At 36.7% G+C, this 22,731-nt stretch overlaps 1 protein-coding gene across 4 annotated transcripts in view; it reads left to right on the top strand.

Moving 5' to 3' along the window:
• The window catches only part of ZMYM2 (zinc finger MYM-type containing 2), a 66,366-nt gene extending 44,805 nt beyond the window's left edge, over positions 1 to 21,561 (top strand). For 3 of the 4 annotated variants that reach the window (XM_080926163.1, XM_080926164.1, XM_080926162.1), the window contains 13 exons: positions 1,211 to 1,376; positions 2,096 to 2,130; positions 5,290 to 5,419; positions 6,441 to 6,556; positions 7,295 to 7,466; positions 9,818 to 9,943; positions 11,232 to 11,326; positions 12,843 to 13,011; positions 13,532 to 13,683; positions 17,437 to 17,551; positions 18,119 to 18,370; positions 19,553 to 19,673; positions 20,925 to 21,561. In XM_080926163.1, the coding sequence (XP_080782289.1) occupies positions 1,211 to 1,376; positions 2,096 to 2,130; positions 5,290 to 5,419; positions 6,441 to 6,556; positions 7,295 to 7,466; positions 9,818 to 9,943; positions 11,232 to 11,326; positions 12,843 to 13,011; positions 13,532 to 13,683; positions 17,437 to 17,551; positions 18,119 to 18,370; positions 19,553 to 19,673; positions 20,925 to 21,117 (1,842 nt within the window). In that variant the 3' untranslated portion in view covers positions 21,118 to 21,561. Of the gene's footprint in view, positions 1 to 1,210; positions 1,377 to 2,095; positions 2,131 to 5,289; positions 5,420 to 6,440; positions 6,557 to 7,294; positions 7,467 to 9,817; positions 9,944 to 11,231; positions 11,327 to 12,842; positions 13,012 to 13,531; positions 13,684 to 17,436; positions 17,552 to 18,118; positions 18,371 to 19,552; positions 19,674 to 20,924 lie in introns of those variants that run through there. The other variant, XM_080926165.1, reaches the window with a different exon arrangement.
• The last annotated feature ends 1,170 nt before the right edge of the window (positions 21,562 to 22,731 follow it).

Raw genomic sequence — 22,731 nt, 5'->3', positions numbered from 1 at the left:
ACAGGAGAGGCCCTTGGCCCTGTGAAGGCTCAGTACCCCTGTGTAGGGGAATGCCTAGGTTGGGCCAGGTCCAGAGGAGATGGGAAGTAGTGGGTGGATGGGGGAACACACTTTTTTTCTTTCTTTTTTGATTTTTTTTGGGTGTTTTTATTTTTTTTAACTTTATTTTAAAAAACAAAGATAAATGTACAAATTTTCAGCATTTTTGTATAAAAGTATAAATACATTTTTAAAGGTTGTAATTAAGTATTTGTGGGTACATATACATATGTATATATGTAACAATAATATAGGAAAAGAGGCTATTAATTTGAGGGGATAGGAGAGAAACTAGGAGGGGCTGTAGGGAGGAAAGGGGGATGTGATACAGTTCTATTTTAATTAAAAAACATATATATATATATTGTTGTTGAACTTCATAGGAACACTCTTATAGAGGCAAGGGGAGAGGGGATGCTATAGGGGGATTCAAGAGGGAAAACTGGGAAAGGGGATAACATTTGAAATATAAGTAAAAATATCCAGTTAAAAAAATTCTGCACATCTGTTTATTAATAAAAGCTGTTTAAGATAATACAATTGCTAGAGACTTTTACTTGTTATGATTATGGGTTTCAACATTATTTTATCTTATGCTATTTTTGCTATTTGCTGTTTGGTTTAAGTTTTTGTTTTACTTACTTTAATTGAGTCAGAGCATTATTTTATAGCCCACAGTGGCATCAAACTTGCCAACTTCTTTCCTTAGTCTATTGACTATTGGAATAGTATGTATGCACTCCCATGCCCACTTTCAAAATTATTTTCAATTAAATTTCTATCAATTTTGTATTCTTATGTTCATTTAATTATTTTTAATGATTCACGTATGTGTGTATACATGCCTCTCTATATGAAAATCATAAGAGGGCATGTGATTCCTCAGTTGAGTTTTTAGATATTTATGGGATGCTGTTAGTTTTATGGATGCTAGAATCAGAACTCCAGCCCTTAAGAAGAATTGCTCAGCCATTATTACTTCTTTTTTACCTTGGTGTTATAAGATTGGAGTTTGTTAATTGCATCACATTTAGTCTTCATGTCTGATTTACAGTTTTATTTTTTCTTTGACATCATTTCAGTACTTCCTCATCACTTTGGTCAGCTATTGTGCATGTTAAGTTAAATCTTATCATTTGAAACATCTGAGTACTTTTCCCTTTTTATTAAGGCTGCGAGGTGTGACTGCTGTAAATCCCAAGGCACTCTGAAAGAGCGAGTACAGTGGCGTGGCGAAATGAAACATTTCTGTGATCAACACTGCTTACTACGCTTCTACTGTCAGCAAAATGAGCCGAACATGACAACCCAAAAAGGACCTGAAAACCTACATTATGGTATGTCATGTGGCCACTTGAACACTTTTTATTCTTAAAATAAATAATTCCAAGCATTGATAATAAGCAGATGATTTCAAAGGTAGTTACTAAGACTGGACCATGGTTCACTGGTACAGTAAAGATGATAGTTTGTAGCCATACTAAGTCTCCCCATCAGAAGGTTAGTTTTTTTATAGTTTATGTATAGCTGGAGAATAATAATTGAAATAAATCTCATACTTTCTCTAGGTCTAAGTCCCCTATATAATGTTTTATAGATACATTGCTTATTTCATTTCCCCTTAAAAACCTGTTCAATGAAAAGTATTGGGTATCATTGAGCTAAATTACAGAGAAATTTAACAGAACGAAAGGAACTTTTTAAAAATCTATCCTGTGATAGCTAACTTCCAATTCGAATAAAAAGTTTTCTGAGCAGATTATATGCTAGCTGTGGCCTAGAACAATAAGACTTTTTAGAAGTTGTAATCTCTTATTTAAGCAGTAATTCTTGGAATACCAAATTTTCCCCAGAGCACTCTGTATTTAGAGAGGGTAAAGGGAAAAAGTAAGTTTATCACTCACTTACCTCCGTATGTTTTATTCATGTTTGTAAATTTGGGATTGATTGTTTTTTAAAATAATTTTTAAAAATTGGTAAAACTCACTGATGAACAGGGATTGATAATAATGTCAAGAATGTATTTGTCTTATTTTTAAATGTTTATGTTTTTTAGATCAGGGCTGTCAGACGTCCCGAACAAAAATGACAGTGAGTATTTCTCAGTTTAGTGCTATGATGTTATTTAAAGTACAAGTGAAGGTAATAGTTAATATGATCACAATGAAATGTTTTTTTTTTTACTGTGTTGAAACAGTGGAAACATTCAACTTACTTACTAGTAGCAGAGACTGTCAGACATAATGAAGAACATAAAAGCAAATCATTATAGCCTCTAGCCAGATGCTATTTGGATTGACATAGGAATAGCTTTGATAGGATCGCTCCCTCTGTCATTGGAGAGCATGGGAGGGCCAGTGGTAAACAATCAGAAGGTTTTCAAGAGAAATCACAGAGAGCAAAGTACACAAGCTACACACTAGACACCAGCCTGACATGGATCTCCCGAAGGGAAGCCAGGGAAGTTGAAAGTGGTGACATGAAGATCCCTTAGTGGATGGCTGGGTGGATCTGCGTACATCAAGTCTTCTAAACCTGGGAAATTCGCACAGATATGCTCTCTGATCCCGTTTTTGTTTAGCCTTTTTCTTTCTTTTGGCAGTGCAGCACATCTTTAATTTTACCTGTACTGATTACTGTGGAGCATGAGTAGAGCTTGCCATACCATGAAGGAACAGTGAGGCACTGTCTACCTTCAGTATGCCACCTCTTTTGGAATTTCTAGCACCTTTGTTCAAAAGGTTGTGTTTCAGGAATTGTTCATTGGCATTAGAAATAGCCCATGGACCAGCTTATACTGTGGTTAAACAAATCAAGAAAGATCTGTAGCTCCAACAAAGCTCAACTAGCAGGTTTTTAGAACTCTGTGATTTTAGGCTCCAATTCAGAAATTGTGATTTAGAAAATTATTTAGGTGATTCTAATATAAAAGTAGAAATGACAGTAACCTGTGCAGACATACAGTCTTTATATCCTTGGGTTAAGATGCCATCATGGCTATTAAGGCCTGTATCTTTATTTTTATTTTTAATTTTGAATTAAAATCTTTTAGCCCTGTATCCTTAGTCAAAAGAGGAGCTTAGCTGGTTTCTGAAATAAACTGAAATCTATTTTTGAGATACACCCTTACAATATTAATAGAATTTCATTTGAGATATGATGTAAGAGATAATCACATGCATAGTGTAAAACTGAATTAGAATAATTAAAAAAACCCATAGCCACAATTATTATAAACTGTAAAGTAGTACTTAGTATTATCAGAATTTCCAAGTTGTTAAGCTGACAGTTTTTAAAAAATTGTACTAATTTTGTTTTTAGATCATAAACTTATGACCTATTTACAAAAAGTATAATGAATATCATTGTTGTGTAGCTTTCTGCTTAAAGAATGATAATCAGAATTAGAATGTTAAATCTCAGCTAGTGCTGGCTGTTTACACTTTTTTTTTTTTTTTTTTTTGATGTTAAACTTGAAGGAAGCAAGTTATGTAGATACTGGAAGACTTTTGCAAGTGTTTTACAGGAGAATGTGAAGAAGCTGTAAAACTGTCTGAATGCCATTCTGTAGGAGATGGGATGAAAAAGCATAGGGATGTCTTAAATATTCTGGAGTCCTACAGCTGCGTCATGCTGGGGGGAGAGAACCTGGCCTTCAGAGCTGCAGAATTAATCTGTTCATTAGGCCAGCATCCTTAGGTTCTAATAATTTCTGGAAACAAAATAAGAGTGTACTTCACTTCTCCCCTACACAGTCTAATCAAGTTGAAATTGAGACTTGTCTCAGATACTCAGGAGTTGGAGGCAGGAGGGTCAAAATGTCAAGACCTAAGTGTCTACAGTTAAGTTCAAAACTTAATGCTAACCTAGGAAACTGAGACCCAACTCAGAAATTTTGTTGCATTAAATAAGGTTACATGATAGATACATCCTAGTAGAAGTGTACTTGCCTAGGGTGTGCCAGGATATATATATATCAGCATTTTACAAACTTTGAAGGCATGAGGAAGTTGCAAGTTTTAGTGTTAAGAGAGAAACACCCACAGTGGACAACTGCCCATTATTATTACATTAGCTCAGGCTGGGGAGCATGAAACAAATTACTGTTAAGTAATTGATAGAGAAATGTTTGTTAGACTAAAGAGTTTTGAAGTCTGGTAACGAAATAGAAGTGTTAAAACATAATTTAGGGGCTGGAGGGACAGCTCAGCATTAAAAGCACTTATTGCTCTTGGAGAGGACCTGGGTTTGGTTTCCAGCACTCACATGGTAGCTCACAACCATCCATCACTCTAGTTTCAGGGGATCTGATTCCCACTTCTGACTTCTTCAGGCACCAGAGAAGCACATGATACATAAATGCACAGAGGCAAATACTCATATACATGAAATAAAGATAATTTAATATCCACATAGTTTATGTTGTGCAGTGAATAGGTAGGAAAGGCTTGGTGGCATGAAAGGAGAAGGTACAGACAAAATGGGTGTATTGAAAAGACAGCGAATGTTATGGAGAAGTATAACCCTGTGCTTAAAACACAGCATCAGAGTTAAGCACTACATGTGTCCGATGCATTTGGTGTATCCTCCAAAAGATTGGAGGCAAATCAACCAACCTATGAGGCTAAGAGAGCTTGCTTGTGAGGAAAAAACTGGTATTGCCAAGTCACAAGCTCTAGTTCGACTTGTCTTCCTTGGTTTCATGAATTTCATCAAGGTTGAAAGATAAAATCAACACTCTACCTCTACGTCATGAATCTCAAGCTCTACCAGAGTAAAACTTAGTGTATTTATAATTAAACTTCAAATGCTAAGTGTTTTGTGTATTCTCAGGACTTTAATTCAGTGTCTCCTGAAGGTGACATTACTCTGTAGAACCAGTATTTAGACCCACATTGACCTTCCTGATCACAACTCATAATCTAGGAGTAAATAACTGATATTCAATCTAGGATTTGGCTCTACTTTCCCACTTTTTGTGGAATTCCACTTGGGAGTTGGAAAACAGACAGTGAGCTGGCATGGTGGCACATACCTTCAATCCCAGCACTCTGAAGGCAAAAAGCATATAACTCTTCATTAGTTTGAGAACAGCTTGGTCTGCGTAACGAGTTCCAGGCCAGTCGGAAGGAACTACATAGTAAGACTCAAGAAAGAAAATAAGAGGAGACTAAAGGGAAGAAAACATGATCAGTACCAGGAAGATGCAAAAATTACAAAGATAAATTGTTTCTCTTTGCTTTTCTGTAGGGCTCAGTACCACCCCCTTCTCCTACACCAAACAAAGAGATGAAGAACAAAGCAATTCTTTGCAAACCTTTAACAATGACAAAAGCAACTTACTGTAAGCCTCACATGCAGACCAAATCTTGTCAGACAGGTAACTTGGGACTCCTTTTACTTGGACCATAATGGAAGTGCATGCTTTTCTAGTGTGAAAGGCTACAGGATAGGTTTGCTAGGGTATTCTGTCCTTTTCACTTTTTTCATCTGTATGATTCTTTTTTTAATCTTTCCTTGAGAATAAAGTGTATTAAATAAATTACTTGTGATCTGTTAGTCTATGATTAAAGGTTTGAGTATAACTTGTTAAAAAACCACACAATCCTGGACAGATAGCTACACTTGCATGTTTCCTGTTGAGAAAATGGTTTCTTTGTGGTTTATAACAATGATAGTTTTATTTGAATGATTTAGGTGCTTATTTCACTTTTGCCGCATTAACTATTTCTGTTCATTTTCTTTTGGGATTCTGTCTTGCTGAATCGCTCAGCTTTTCCTTGACTGGAATCCTTTTGAGTGTTGGCATTACAGGGATGGACTGTTGTGCAGCTCAGTGTTTGCTGCATTTTAATAGATTGTCAGGACTCTGCTGGATGTAGAAGTGTACTTTTAGAGGATTCATTTTCAGTTTTTTATGAAGTGTTAAGTAGTGTTCTAAGTTAGAATAGGTGTTGCAGAAAGCTTTTGAAGTTTATCAAATCTTATAGAAACTTGAAATTTCCTTTAAATGAGTACAAAGTTATTTTTCTTTGTTAAGTTGTTAGTTAATATTGTTAATATTAATATAGTTAATATTGTTTGTTGAAATCATTTAACCAAAAAAACAAAAAGCCTTGTGAAAAATAAAAAATTATGGTTGGTGGTTGTATGCTTTTAATTTCTTTTCTAGGAAGGCAGAATCAGGGGCATGTATTAATTTAAGGCCAGCTTGGTCATAAAACAAGTTTAAAAACAAAAAAAAAAAAAAAAAAAAAAACTATTACGGTGGCTGTAATCTCAGGAGTTAGGAGACTAAGGTGGGAGGATTGCCAGGAGGTTAAGGCCAGCTTTTATGACTGGTTTAATGATTTCTTAAAACAAAACCACATGGCGTTATTTCCCTATGTGTTGTTTTTCAGATGAGAATTGGAAGACAGAGTATGTTCCAGTGCCTATTCCTGTACCTGTGTATGTCCCTGTGCCTATGCACATGTACAGCCAGAATATTCCTGTTCCTACCACAGTTCCGGTTCCTGTGCGTGAGATTTTACCCATCCAGTCTAAGCTTTTGCAGGCAGTTTGGGAAACATTTGTAATTACTAGCTTGGTGATGCTGGCAAAGCTGTGACAAAGTTGACTTAATGGAAGGAGGATTTTTATTTTGGTTGATGGTTTAGAACTTTCTTAGAGGTTCTACTTTCTAATGGTTCCACACCTTTTCAAAACAGCACCAGCAGTTGGGGATCAAATGCTCTAACATGAGCCTATTAGGTGCTGTTGACATTTACACCCAGTAGAAGCCATCTGTTCTTTTCTTCCATGGTTAGATTTTGTCAACTTCACTGTTAATCATGTTGTTGCCTTTTATATTTGTTGGTATGGTCATTGCAGAGGGTTAAGTTGAACAGATGGGTGTATTCGCTGTGCTAATACTGTATTTTATATTTGAGTTTATTTTCAGAAGGAATTTTTTTTTGAAGCCATAAGGTTCAGAACTGAAGCATAGACTTAGAGGGTCTTGAAGTGTTCACTTAATCACAGATCACTTATAATATTTAAAATACTATGTTTGAGCTTGACTTATTTTCTCTTAATTTTATTTTTAAAGTATATATTCTTCGATATTTCTTGTCATGATAGACTTCTTAGTTTTGATATCTAGTCTTGCTAAAGACTTTTTCAGTAACATATTTATATAGTAGTAGGTCATGCATTTAATTTGGGAAAATAGCTTGTATTTTTTCGTGTGCCTAACTGTAAATGCTTTGGTTAGGTGCCCATTCCTGTGTTTCTGCCTGCTCCATTGGACAGCAGTGAGAAGATTCCTGCCACAGCTGAGGACACCAAAAGCAAAGTTTCTTCAGATCCTCTTGATACAGAATTGCTTACAATGACAGACATGATGACTGAAGAGGAGGAGAAAACAGAGGCATCCAACATCAACAGTGAGCTATTCAGTTTGTTAGTAAGAGGTTTGGGGGATGGGTCTATGTATTATATTATAGTACTTAAAGGAAAAAGGATTATAGCAGGAATATTTTATATTAAAAAATACGCACTTTGGCTCAGCGGTTAAGAGTACTAGTTGTTCTTGCAGAAGACCTAGGTTTGGCTCCCACATGTTCGTATCTTCCCTTAATTCCAGTTTTAGAGGTTCCCATGCCCTCTTCTGACCTTCACAGGCATAAGACATGCCAAATGGTGCACATATACATATACCTATACCTATACTTATACCTATACATATACAAGACCTGTACACATAAAACAACAAATAATTTTCTTTTGTAAAGAGAAATACACACTCCCCCTTGAGCCAGGTATGCTCTAATACTTAGCTTGATCTCTAGTGGAATAATTTGTTTTGTTTTGAGATGGAGATTTTAACATATGTCCTGGGCAATAAACTCTTGGCCTCAAGAGGCCTTCCAACCTCAGCTTCCGAAGTAGGCAAGATTTTTTTTGCCTACCACCACACCTACTTGTGTTCTCAAAAAAAGGTTTTTGTTTTGTTTTTGCTAAGATTTATTTATGTGTTTGAGAGTTGCACATGTGTATGTATGCCTGGTACTTGTGGAGCTTACAAGATAGCGTTATAGCCTTTGGAAATGGAGTTATAGATGATTGTGAGCCACCATGTAAGGCCTGGGAACTGAACTTAAGTCCTTTGCAAAAGCAGCCATTGCTCCTAATTTACTCACTCCCTGTTGTTGTTGTTGTTTTTTTTTTTTTTTTTTAAATAGTAATAGGATTTGAATTCAGTTCAGTTATTTTTCTTAGTAGGTTTCTAAGATTTTATTTTGTGATAGAGATGTCAAGTAATTCTTTATTTATTTATTTATTTATTTTTTACATACTCTGCTTTATCTAAACCGGAATTTATTCTATTTTCTGTTAGGACACCATTTGCTACATAGTGGCATGATTTAATATGAGTGTTTTGTTGGGCAACTTTGTCCTTTTGAACATTTATTCTTACCCCTAACCTTCTGGTAATATTTAGAACCCATTTGTAGTCCTGAAATGCCTGATTGCTTTTATACTAGAAGACAATTGTAGTAGTTGTTTTGCAGCATTCTCAGAAGTTGTAAAGTGAAGTAGATTGTAATGAGTAGTATGGCTTTGTTGTTGTTGTTGGATTTGCTTGTTTGTTTTGAGACTGGGTTTCTTGGTGTTGTGTTGGCTGTCCTGGAACTAGTGCTGTAGACTAGCCTGCCTTGAACTCATAGAGATCCCCTTGTCTCTACTTCCCAAGTACTGGAATTAGATGCATGGGCCACCACTAGCCAGCTTGGGGTTTGTTTTTAATTAAAAATAAAATATAGATACCTGCTTAGTCCCCGTGCTCAGGTTTTGGAGGATGAGTTCTAGGTGTGTCTAGTACATAAGAAAACCATACCCCATGGGAAAAGGAATTAGAAACCATGTCATGAATCCTTGATAGGAAAGTTAGGTTGTTTTGTGAATGTCTTTGTTTCCTAATTGTATACATTTGTCTTATTTTTGTCTGGAGACCTGTAGTCACTCTAGTATAGATTAGATAGAATGTATTTGTAACTGTACAGCAAAAATGTTCATCCAATCAAATATGTTATTAACAAGCATATATGGAATATGTGGAAACTTGGTCAAAATTCAAAAATACTTGAAAATCCTAGTAGTTTACCTCCATAAGTTCATTTCTGATCATTGTTTTTATGACTATTGACTTGAGGAAATGGCCCACTCAGTAAAGTGCCTGCCACATAAGCATGAGATGAAAACCTGAATTTGGATCCTCAGAACCCATGTAAAAGATCAGGTACAGTGGCTTGTGCCTATAGCCCTAGTGTGAATGGACAGGGTAGAGTATGGAGGAAGGATGCATCCAATAAACAAAGCAAGACATTCGACTTCAGCCTCTGATCTCCACATGCATTCTGTCTATGTGGGAGTACTTACGTCACGCTGGCAAGTAAAGTAGTTCTCTCATCTCTCTCTCTCCCTCTCTCTCTCCTCCTCTCTCTCTCACACACAGTCAAAAACACACACATACACTCTCTCTCTCTCTCTCTCTCTCTCTCTCTCTCTCTCTCTCTCTCTCTCTCTCTCTCTCTCACATGTGAATTGTTTTATTGTTATTAACTTTTGAAAGGGGATAGATAGCCAGTTAAGAGTTTCCAATTATAGTAATGAATTTTATAGTAGCTTACATAGTAATATTGGTATGTACTTTTTCCTTTGGGAGATGAAGTACAGATACTGTTGAGTTTTTTTTTTTTTAATTTGATTCTAATGATATTATTGTTTGTCACAGGTGTAATTATTGAGACAGACATAATTGGCTCAGATCTTACAAAGAACTCTGACCCAGATATACAATCCAACATGCCTGATGTACCATATGAACCAGATTTGGATATTGAAATAGATTTCCCCAGAGGTACTTAAATACTACCTTATCATTATTAATCAAGTTACATGGTTGTGTTTAAAGTAATTGATCAACAGTGTTTGTATCATTACCTCTTGTCCTCATAATTGTTTCTTTTTTCCGTGTTTCTTTTGCAGTGGAGGATGCCGGGGATGTGCTTTTCCACTTAGCTACATTCTTCCTTTGTTTTTTATTTTTCAAAACAAAACTAAATTAATTACAGGAACTGTAGAAACTACAGAAGCATACAATACTTGTATTGTTCAGTTCAGAGGTATTGATAGTATTGGGGTAGAGGTAGGGATCATGATAGGGTTTTGTTATATTGTCTAGGCTGGCCCCCCAACTCAAAGCACTCCTCAGCCTCTCATGCTGGGGTTATAGGTATCTGGCTTGGTAGCATTTTTCTTAATGTTCTTGAAAGTTAAATTTACATTTAATATATTTAAAAGACATATATTGGGCTCGAGAGATGACTCAGCAGTTAAGAGCACTGTCTGCTCTTCCAGAGGTTCTGAGTTCAATTCCCAGCAGCCACATGGTGACTTACAATCATGTGTGATGGGATTCAGTTTCCTCTTCTGGTGTCTGAAGACAGTGAGTGACAGTGCACTCATAAGTAAAATAAATAAATCTTTAATAAAAAAAAAAGAGATGTGCTCAATGTCTTCTTGGTGTCCAGTGCAGATGAAGTGTGGAAGCAGTCCATCTGGGTATCTTGGCATGCTTCTCCAGTCTAGCACTTGAAGACAGGGCAGTTACTCTCATTGTGAGGTCAATCTGATTAATAAGGGCCTATCTCAGAAAAAGAAACGTGTTTCAAAGAGAAGTATTTCAAAGCCTTATGTAATAGTACATACCTATAGTCCTATTACTAAGGTAGGAGGTTTAGACTCTGTAAGGTATAGACTCTGTAAAGTGAATTCCAGGCCACAAGTAGACAGACAATTTTGTTCCTTTTCTCATTTCTCCCAGTTTATGAATCTCTATTGAATGAAATGTAAAAGATTCCATGAAAAATACTTAATAGATTGAATTGGACGGGCACTTTGGATCTTCTAACTAAATTTTTAGTTGTTCATACAGTTCTATGATATTTCTGAATCAATACATATGGTTTTTAGTAGTATGAATAGGGTTTATCAAAACTGAGCATCAGGCTAAGTATGAACCGCCTAGTGTGTAGCCTAGCTGAAACGGTTTTCCCCATGTGTGAATGCTCCTTCATGCCATGTGACTCTTTATTGGCTGTGTTTAGTAGCATAAACTTGAAATCAAATATTTTCTAATTTGTCAGCTGCAGAGGAGCTTGATATGGAAAATGAGTTTTTATTACCACCTGTTTTTGGGGAAGAATATGAGGAGCAGCCCAGACCTCGATCTAAGAAAAAGGTACAGAATTTGTTAATGATTTTATGTGTTTCATTCATTTAATATCTCTGTAATAGCATGTCAGAGAAAGATGCTTTAGTGATTTCTTGTGCTTGACAATATGGGAAAATATATATCTGTTAAGACTTAATCCAAGGTCAAAATAGAAAATAGTTGACTTAAAAAGGAAATTTAACTCAGATAATAACAGACTATTTTTTGAGTGAGCATGTATCTGTAATCAATGCATTTGTCTCAAAGGAAATGAGAAGGGGGGAAGGAATTGATGATTTTCAATGGATTAAATTTCTTACCAGTTTTGATGAGGTTAATTAATGAAGAGAAGTGTAGTTTATTCTTAAGCATGCCAACACAGAGAGAAAGACCTTTTGGGGACTAGGGATGTAGCTCAGTTGGTAGAATGCTTGCTACTGTAAAGGAGGTCCTGGGTTTGATTACTAGCTCTATATAAATAAACTGGGTGTGATGATACATGCCTGTTAGTTCTAGCAGGGGAGCCTAGAGGATCAGCCACTCATGGCCAGTGCGAAACAGATGTTACCCCCCCCCCCCTCTCTCTCTCACACACACACACACACACACACACACACACACACACACACACACACACGCTCGTGAATGGGGGGGTAGGGGGGGATAATACTACAAAAAGAAGAAAGAAATACCGGGTGTGCACTAGACAGTTTATTCATTCAGACATAAATAATCTAAATTTGTTTAGTATTCTATCAATAACTTTCTGTTTTTTACTTCCAACATAAGACAAAATCAAACAGACATTAGGAAAATGGCTTTCACAAATTTGTCTTAGGAAAGAAAACTGAAAATGGAGGTGTGTCTGTAGTATGATGGAGGGGACTCTCATTTGACACTTTACACAGCGCCACAGGGTCATGGTCCTAAATGTCAGAGCACAGTGAGCTGGAGACCACCTGGGCTAAATAATGAGACCCTTTCCCAAAGCAGACGAATAGTGGCAGTGTAAGTGCCTAGCATGGGAATGGTACTGGGCTTGGTCCTCAGCACCAAAAAGAAAACAAGAGGAAATGTCTTTTTTCCTTTTGTTGTTGCTTTGTTGTTTTAGACAAGGTTTCTCTGTGTTGTCCTGGCTGTCCTAGAATTTGTTCTGTAGACCAGGCTGGTCTATTAAACTCTGCCTCCCAAGTGCTAGGATTAAGGGTGTGTGCCACCACTGCTGGTACTGGTTACGAGTAAGTTTCTTATATTATATATTGAAATTATTAAAAAGTTCTTCAGTCTCAAGGTGACATTTAGAATCCTACTTTTATTTTATATGTTTTTCTGATTTTATTATGTAAAAGTAATTTGTATACAAACATCGAGTTGGATTTCAAGAAGTTGTATAGATAACTATCATTATCTCTCAGAGTACCCGCCAATTCTAACACAAATCCAAATTTTTAAAAAGTTGCCTTTGTTTAAAGATGACTTTCATAGATGTTATAAAATAATGTAGTCTTAGAGAAAGGATTTACAGTGTTACTTTTATTATCAGGGCACCAAGAGAAAAGCTGTATCAGGATACCAGTCTCATGATGATAGTTCTGACAATTCAGAATGCAGCTTTCCTTTCAAGTATACATACGGTGTAAATGCATGGAAACATTGGGTCAAAACTCGGCAGCTTGATGAAGATCTTCTGGTATTAGATGAGCTAAAATCCTGTAAGTGTTTCAGCTTTGTTATCCTAAGTTCTTTTAAAAAAATCTCTTTCTGTACTTAATTACCTTTAATATTTTTCTTTTAATCTCTTAATTATTTTTCCCACATTACTTACTGTGCATGAATGTTTTGACTACATGCCTGGTGCCTACCAAGGCCGGAAGAAGATGTTGGGTTTCCTGGAACTGAAATTTCAGAAAGTTGTGAGCTGCCATGTGGGCGCTAAGAATCACCCTGGGTCCTATGGAAGAGCAGCCCTTGAATTAACTTCTGAGTTGTCTTAAACCCTATGATTTAGCTTTAATTTATGTCTATGTGTGCATGTCTATGAATGTATTCTATGTGTGTGTGGGGGGGTGAGAGTGAGAGAGTGTTCGAGCATATGTGCCAGTGGATGCCAAAAGAGGACACCGTAGTTAAAGCTGGAACTAAAGGCAATCACAAGCTGTGCAACACAAGTGCAGAGACATAATCGTTACTGATTATTTTAATTTTCTTTTTTTATTTTATTTTTATTTTTAGCTAAATCAGTAAAGTTAAAAGAAGATCTGCTCTCTCATACCACGGCTGAGCTCAACTATGGGTTAGCCCATTTTGTCAATGAGATCCGACGACCAAATGGAGAGAATTACGCACCTGACAGCATCTATTATCTCTGCCTTGGTATACAGGAGGTAAGCTTTCTTACATGATGTTACTAAGAAAAGTTGTGGTAGATTTTGTTTGCTGGGACTTAAAAATTTTTTTCTTTTTACTTAACTTACATGTGTGTATGTATGTGTACAAATGTGTGTTTTAGTGCCCATAGAAGCAGGAAGAAAGTGTCAGATACCTTGCAGGTAATGTTGATAGGTGTTTGTGTGCTGGCTGTGAGTGCTAACATCTGAATTTTTATCCTCATGGTTGACTGGTGCTTTTAGGTGGGCCATCTCTCCAGTCTCAGTTTTCTGGGATTTCTATTGGCTAACCAGGAAAGCTAGACTATAAATTCTTTGGAAATACTTAGGGTACACAAGGGGTTTTCTAAGATATTTTATACTTTTCTCTAACTCAGTACTTGTGTTCCTTACACCTTCAAGTTCTTTAGAACAAAAAGCAGTTGGCTAAAATTGTGTTTCCCTCCCCTTTTAACAGGTCTTCACTGTGTAGCACTGGCTGACCTCAGACTCACAGAAACCCACCTGCCTCTGCCTCTCATACACTGGAATGCATATGCACCACCACACTCGGCCTCACACATCTTTGTGAGGAGTCTGACCGCATCGTGTATTGGGGACGACATCACTTTTTAGTAGTTGCAAGTAAATGGATTCATAGACTAGCTGCAGTTTCCTTTAGAGCTGCTGATGTTTTTATATAAGTATACATACTTACCCACACTAGCGATGCTAAGTAACTCTACATGCTTCTTGTTCCATCTGCCCAGTTACAGAGACATTTCTTTACATGCAGATGTAAAGGTCAACGATTTTTTTTCTGTATGAATCAGCACTACAGTGGGAAAGGGAGAGAAATTTTAGACTTTCCTGCTATTTTTATTCAGTGGTATATTTTTGTTCTGTTTTAGAGATCTGTATAAATATTATTTAAAATTACCTCTTGCTAATAAATACATCCTAAAAATGAGCTTCTAGGTTTATTGTTTTGTTTTGTTTTTGGTTAAACGATTGGTTAGTGTCGAGGGTTTGTTTTTTGTTGTTTTAACGATATTTTCATTCTTTGAAAATTTCATAGTGTATTCTGATAGATTCTCCTTCCTTCAACTCTTTTAGGGTCTATCTCTAGCTTCGTATTCACTCTATGTTTAAGGAGGCATTGGCGTTTTGAGACTGGTTGTTGGTCTTTAAATGCAAGATTTACTCAGCCTCTTAATGTATCATCATTCCCAGCTTTTGTTGATTTTTAAGTTAACGTGAGATAAGTTATGTAAGCTGCCATTGCTTTCTATAGATACGACGCTTTTCTGTACTCACCTTAATATAATATCCATCTTATATATTCTATACCTACTACTTTTAGTAGGTTGTTTCCTTCCAATCTTTTTGTATTTATAATGATGTTACTTATCTGTCTGTTTTTTTCTTTCTTGACCCCTCCCATTTACTCAATTCTATCCAAGTTTTCCGTAAGACTCACAAGCTTCACCTCATGTTTGACTGAGGGTCTCAGCATCTGTTTCCATCTGTTGTTAGATGAAGGCTCTCAGGAGACAGTTATGCTAGGCTCCTTGTCTGCAGGCATAGAAGAGTATCATTAATAGTGTCAGGATGGATCTTTTAAGGTGGATCTCAAGTTGGGCCAGTAATTCATTGTATTCCTTCAATCTTCATCTTTACCCCTGCACATTTTATAGGCGCGACAGATTTTGGGTTGAAGGTTTTGTGGGTGGGTTTGGTGTCCTCTCTCCACTGGAAATTCCGTCTGCCTCTAGGAGGTGGCTACTCAGTTCCATATCCCCCATTATACAATTTCTTAACTAAATAACTGGTTTAAATGTGCCATTTGGAAAGCTCTGTTCTTTTTGTTGAGGAGGGGCTTTACTATGTAGTTCAGGCTGGTCTGGAACTCTTGTGTAGACCTCAAATTTAGAGGGATCCTGCTCCCCCTGCCTGATGGAAGTTACAGGCACACACAGCCATTGCTGGCTTTCTGTGTTGGTGCTGGGAATTTGAACTCAGGTCCTTAGTCTGGTAGGATGTTTCTTGTCCACTGAGCTATTCCTCCAGCCTCCCTAAATAGTAACTTGACATCATCCCAGAATTTATTCTAGGATTTTATCCTTGAGTATTTTATAAGTAAGAATATAGCAAGATTTTGTTTTAAAGCTGCAAACAGTGCTTATTAAATTTAAGAAACATTAAAACAATGGCTTGTGTGGTTAATTTAAATTCTATACAAATGAGAAGTTTTTAGTAATTATAAAATACATCCAAAAATTTATTTGTGAGCCTCTAAGTCTACATTTATAGAATATAAGTATATATAATATGTATGACATGAACTTGAATCTTGCCAATTCTTCACTTGAATTTTTTTCTGTTTACTGGACATTGGCATGGGCTTTGGAAATTAACACAGTCCTGTTGATAAATTACATTATCTGACTGCTAGTAATTGCTTTTTTATGTAGCCATGCTAAATGTTATTGTTTTTTGTTTCTTCTGATGAGGAGAGATGAGTTAAATAGTATTTGAAATATTTATACCAAGTAGTATTGGTAGCATAGTTTTGGGACAAATTAATTTTACCCAAGTATCTAGAAGGTATAAAGTGACTGAGGAGATGGAACAAGCATGGGGATGTGAATGTGGATCTCTAGCACCTTATAAAAAGCCAGGTGTGCTGCTCTCTGCTTGTAATCCCAGTGCTGGGAAGGTGGAGATGGGAGGCTCCTATGGCTTCCTGGCTAAGCAGTCTACTTGAACCAAGTGAGCTCCATGCCGTCTCACAAAATCAGAGAACCCCTGGTCTCTACATGAATTTACACACACACACACACACACACACACACACACAGAGAGGAGTAATAACATGAAAGATGTTTTAAGATGAATTTTTGAAACACAGATAGGAATTTCTCAGATTGAAGGAATGAGAATAGAATGGCATCCTTAGAAAACAGTCAGGGCATGGTTTCCCAGGAACCATGTTTAACATGCCTGGAAGGAATATCAGGTATGAAATCATACCAGAAAGGGCCTGAATTCTTTCTATAAACTGTTTAGTGTTCAGGTATAAAGGTTGTTTCTGGTTTGGTTTCTGCTGTACTAGAGATGAACGCCCAGGCCCTTGAGTATATTAGATATGTGCTCCCCTTTTGCTGCATCCCTGACTAGGTTCTCAAAAGCACATTCATGTATACATGTCTACACAAGTTTTTTTGGTTTTTGGGTTTATTTATTTTTTGGCAGAGGAAAGGGAGAGCATAGGCAGACAGCTCTTCATTGTTTTCTTTTAATCATAAATTATTCTTTTAGATGTATATCTTTCTTCATGTATGATATAAACATGTCATTCTGTATATTGTTTGACAGACTAATGAGAGAGAGTGTGTGACGTGTGTATGATGAAGGTCTATGTGTACTGTACAGATGGTAGTTAGGACAACCTAACTTGGGTTGTCAGGCTTTTGTATGACAAATGCTTTACCTGCTGAGCCATCTCACTGGTTCCAAACTGATGATTCTTACCCGGTTTTTACATTCAGGATTCAGTTACACTTTCTAGCTTTGCATGTTTTAAGTGACAGCTTAATTGGGAATTTATGCTTTCTTAATTTGTACACACATTCCCAAGGGCAATAATCTCTATGTTTTATTAGAATGCTTGCTTTCTCTAAACATAAAGCTTTTTTTTTCTTAAGAAATGCAGTGTGATACAGTGACTTTTTATAATTAGCTGGTTTCCCTTCAAAAATTTTTTTGTAGTACTTATGTGGTAGTAATCGAAAGGACAACATATTTATTGATCCAGGATACCAGATGTTTGAGCAAGAACTGAATAAAATACTCCGAAGTTGGCAACCAAGCATACTTCCAGATGGTAACACTATTTAAATATGTGTTGATAGTTGATAATGGAATTGTTGTTTTTACAATTTTACAATATGTTAAATATATTTAGGAAGTAATTTAAGTTACAGTGTAAGAGCTTGTAAAGTGAGCTCATATGCAGATAAATAGTAACTGATGTTTGAAGAACTTGGTAAAACTTATGACCTACTTTCTTTGTAGTACAAAGCTAGAAACTGTCTTAAGACCTACAATGTAGATTCTTATGTGAATAAAATATATTTGTTTCTGAGAGTCATGTGTTGTTTTTAAGAATTACACAGATTTTAAATTAGTTTTTGATCATAATGTCCTTGTCTTACTGAAGGATAGAAATAAGCTTCCTGTACCTTGTTCTGGGGATAGTGGTTTCATACTCTGTGTCCCAACCTATGTGTTGTTAAAAGAGCTAATATGTAATTACAGGTTCATTCACATTGACTTAATGTGAGTAGTAGATTGACATAGGGCTATTTTAAACTTACTTTATTTTTAGATAGTCAGACTAAAACTGATTGTGGTGTTTATAATTTTTTAAAAGTAGTTTTTTCTGTTTAAGGGTCAATATTCTCTCGAGTTGAAGAAGACTATCTCTGGAGGATAAAACAACTAGGATCCCACTCTCCAGTAGCACTTTTGAACACCTTATTCTACTTTAACACTAAATATTTTGGCCTGAAAACAGTGGAACAACACTTAAGACTTTCCTTTGGCACTGTGTTTAGGCACTGGAAAAAAAACCCTTTAACAATGGAGAATAAAGCATGTCTTCGCTATCAGGTGTCCTCCTTATGTGGAACAGACAATGAAGGTAGTGTGACCTTTTTAAGACAAGATTTATCTGTTTTACATGCATGAATGTATGTGCACATTACACATGTTCAGTGCTTGCTGGTGTCATAAGAGGGTGTCAGGACCCCTGGAATTGGGGTATGGATGGCTGTGAGCCACCATGTAGGTGCAGGGAACTGAACCCAGGTCCTCTGCAAGAGCAGTAAGTGCTCTTAACCGCTGAGCCATCACTGACCTTGATAGTATAGCATTTTTATTTGGAGACTGTCTGTGGTGGGAATATTCAAACTTTCCTTACTAAAGCCCACCTCATCCATTCATTAAGAGAGTAAATACAATTACTTTCATAAAACACAACAAATTGTATTTCAGGGTTTTGTTTTGTTGTTGTTTTGCTTTTGTTTGTTTCATTTTGAGAAGGGGTCTCATTATATTGTGTTGGCTAATTGGGAACTCCCTGTGTAGACCAGAGTTGCCTCAAACTCTTAGAGGTCCGCTTGCTGCCTTCAAACTGTATCTTCTTAAAATGTCTTATGTCTTGTGGTTTATTTTGAGATTTCTAGTCCAAACTGGCCTTAAGCTGTATAGTAAAGAATGACCTTGGATCTGTGATCCTATTCTGAGACTATAGGCAAGAACCATTATACCTGCTTTTAAGCTGAGCCTCAGGTTCAGACTGGGCTTCTGGCATACTAGGCCAGCACTCTACCAACCGAGCTACATCCTCAGTCTCTCGAATCCTTTTCTTGGAAAAATTGTACATTATTAAAAGCTGCCACACAGAAAATCTTGAATGGCACCTAGTGCTATGTTGTTGAAACAGGTACTAAAGGTAGATAGTAATGTCTTCCCTCAGAATTAGTTTTAGAGGGCTGTGGGATAACTCCAGTGGGTAAAATCATTTGCTGTGCAAGTCTGACCACTTGAATTGGAATTTCTGGGGTCCACAGAAAATGTCAGATGTAGTAGAGCGGGGAGAGGAGAGAGAATCACCAGGGAGCTCGTAGGCCAGCTATCCTGGACTATCCAGTGCGGCACAGAAACAGGAGGAGCCCTGCCTCGGACAGGTGCACAAGAGCTGACGTGCACACGTGCTGTGTATAGCACTTGTACACCCTCGTTTACACATGTCATACATGCACACATGCAAGAAAGGAAAAGGATGGTGTTAGGAGCTTTACTTTTGTTGTTGTTGTTAAAGATAAAATTGCTACTGGAAAACGAAAACATGAAGATGATGAGCCAGTATTTGAACAAGTTGAAAACACAGCCAACCCTTCTAGATGTCCTGTGAAAATGTTTGAATGCTACTTGTCTAAAAGGTGAATGAACATTAATGATATTTGACTAAAATTTTATAGTACTGGGGAATTTAACTTGGATTGCCTGCCTACTACATATAAATGTTCTACTACTGAGCTACATCCTTCACCTGATACTTTTTAAAGATGTTTGTGTAAGTTGGTTGACTTTAACACTATTAGGAAATTAAGGTATTTAATTAATTTTAAAATATTTTTCTCTCCTTGCTTAAATGGAGTTTTTGTTCCAAAGTTATATTTAGCTGTAACTTGAGAGCTCCCTTGTGAGATGCCTAGCACACGTGCTTCAGGATTCCTGCCCACGTTAACCATATCAACTCTAGCACTGTCCCTCCCGCTGCTCTCCTTATAGTAGAAAATTAAAGCAGGTCTGTTCACTGCCCAGCAAAGATACAAACTTTAGGCTTTATCTATTTAGTTGTCCTAAACTAGAAAGAGGCTACATACTGTATAATAATAAGTAGCTCATGGAACATCTTTACACAAACAGGCTGCTGGCCATTGTCTGCCAGCTTGTAGTGCAAAGGTGGGTATGTATGTTTAAAAATAGGTAAAATGAGTAGAGATGAAAATAAAATACTGAAATGTGAATGGAAACAAGTCTTTGAACACATTTTTTTGGAAAGCCCTTACTCATCAGTTGCCCAACTGCCATCTTCCCTGTCTAAGAGCAGCATACACTGGAACTATTGAACTGCTGAGTGCCCATGGACTGTCTCATTGAGGACTCTGACTTCCAGAAAGATAAATACAGGGTTTTGTTGTGCACTCCAGGTGGTTCTCGTGTAAAAACATGAGCGTCACTTTTAGCGTGACCATGTGTCTAACTGTGGCACAAGGGTAGCTTTCCTTAGCTCTGTTCTGGACCATCAGTTTAGTTTTCTGGACTTCCAGGACTGGTAACAATTTGCCAGGTGGGAATTTATTATGGAATTTAATATTTTTTTCTATTGTATAGTACAGTAAGACTTTTTATGTGTTATATATTTTCATCATTTTAGGCCACATTTTTCACATTTCCTTTTTCCTAAATGGACATGCACACTTAATGTAATTAAGATTATAGTTGGCACCATTACAATAATGACTAAAATGGTACAGTTTACTGATACATTGTTATTGCAGTTAATGAGATAGAGGCTCTGAGTACATCTATTGTTTGGGGCTGAGTTATTCCTGAAAGAAGTAAATTTGCAGGGAATTTTGTTATGTTTTATGAAATTGACATTTCTTTTTCTTTTTCCTCCAAAGTCCACAGAATCTTAATCAGAGAATGGATGTTTTTTATTTGCAACCAGAATGTTCTAGTTCTACAGATAGCCCTGTCTGGTACACATCTACTTCCCTGGACCGGAACACCTTGGAAAATATGCTTGTACGGGTTCTTCTAGTAAAAGATATTTATGATAAAGACAATTATGAACTGGATGAAGACACAGACTAAAAAGGACCATTTCAGAAACAATGGGATGACACAGCATTAGATAGTCATGCTGCTAGATCTTTACAGGAAAACATTTCAAGTTTACTCCTTCTGTTCTGAGTTTTGTAGCAATGTACCCACACTGGGTATTACCTGTAAATAATCTGTGAGTGAAAGTTGCCATTATTCTATGTAGTGGTTTTAGGATACTTAACAAATACATCAAATTCTTTTTTATTATTATTTATTTGATTAGGTATGTTTGTAACTTTTTACATTACAGATATGAAGAGAATGTGCCATGTGTAAGTTTTTCTTGTTGCACCTGCTCTGCTGTTGCAAAGCTGCCTCCCAAGGGCGTGCTCTTCCTGCGTTCTTGACCAGACGGTTGTGTGTGGGTAGCACTACTCAAGTTTAGAACTTGCGGTGTCTTTCAGAATTTTTAAAATAAACTGTAAACTAATAGGCTGGGTTTTTTTGTTTTGTTTTGGGGTTTTTGTTTGTTTGTTTTATGTTTTAGTTACTGAAGCCTTACCAGGTTATGTAGAGAGAGACCACCATCTTCTGTACCAAAAATAGACAAAAGAATGCTGTCGATACTGGTGTTCTGTAATGTGAACTTATGCTGGTGAAAACAACTTTATGTTCCCCTTATTAAAACTTAGTGTCCTTTTCTCACTTGTGACTTTCTGCATCACCCCATCAATTTAAGGGAAAAAAAGTATGTATATATGTGTAAGGAGAGAGTGAGAGAGAGAGAGAATGATTATAACTTGAAAACAAGGTTAAGACATTTTTCTTTGTAACATGTCTGGTGACAGTGTAAGACTCCTGTTCTTTTTCCATGCCACCCATAAGTATCTGAGGCCGTCCCTGCTAAGGGCACAGACCATGCTGCATTACAACGCGCACAGCACTCTCAAGTTTTACTGCTCTTACTCGGATTCTCGTGCCTGCTCCCAGAAGTGACTGATGCATATGTGGGGCAGAATTATTTTTAGAAATGTCACTCCTGAAATAGTCATTTTAGAAAGTCAGGCTACTTGAAGGGAGATAGTGTCACATTGTCCTGCAAATATTAGCAGTAGAGAATGCTGATTAATCCAGGCGATTGAAGAAGCAAAAGCTGGTAGATGAAGCCAGTTTCAGAGGAGATTGTGCTTGGTACTAGGTTGTTTGGCTTTGAAATTTTAATTACTTCTTATAGAAGATTACATTTAAAATACCTTTGTGCTTCTGCATAGCAGTTTACCTGTTCGTAACTTTTAGATTAAGGAAATCTACTTCAAATTACACTTTCTAAAGACTGAGTAAAGTGGTATCTGAAATTTATCAGTTATTTAGCCGACTTTACATAGCATGTGTGATGTTACTTTCTTATTTCTGAATCCTGAAATCACCAGGGTGATACTAGTTTCCACAATAGTTCTGAGGGAAACCGGCCTGCTTTCCACAGTGTCTAGACAGTGTCTATATAGACCTTATCTACTTCTCTCTCCTTTAGCATCATTTTAGCGCAGTAAAGACGTTTTCTCAATCATGATTTTGAAAAGTTCACAGGTATAGCCACTGCTTGTTTAAGCAATAACTATCTGAAATGTTTTTGGCATGAAAATTTATAGTGTTCTAAATTTT

The sequence above is a fragment of the Micromys minutus genome, assembly GCF_963924665.1.
Source record: "Micromys minutus genome assembly, chromosome: 12".
In the NCBI taxonomy this organism is placed as follows: domain Eukaryota; kingdom Metazoa; phylum Chordata; class Mammalia; order Rodentia; family Muridae; genus Micromys; species Micromys minutus.
This window is presented reverse-complemented; position numbering and strand designations above follow the sequence as displayed.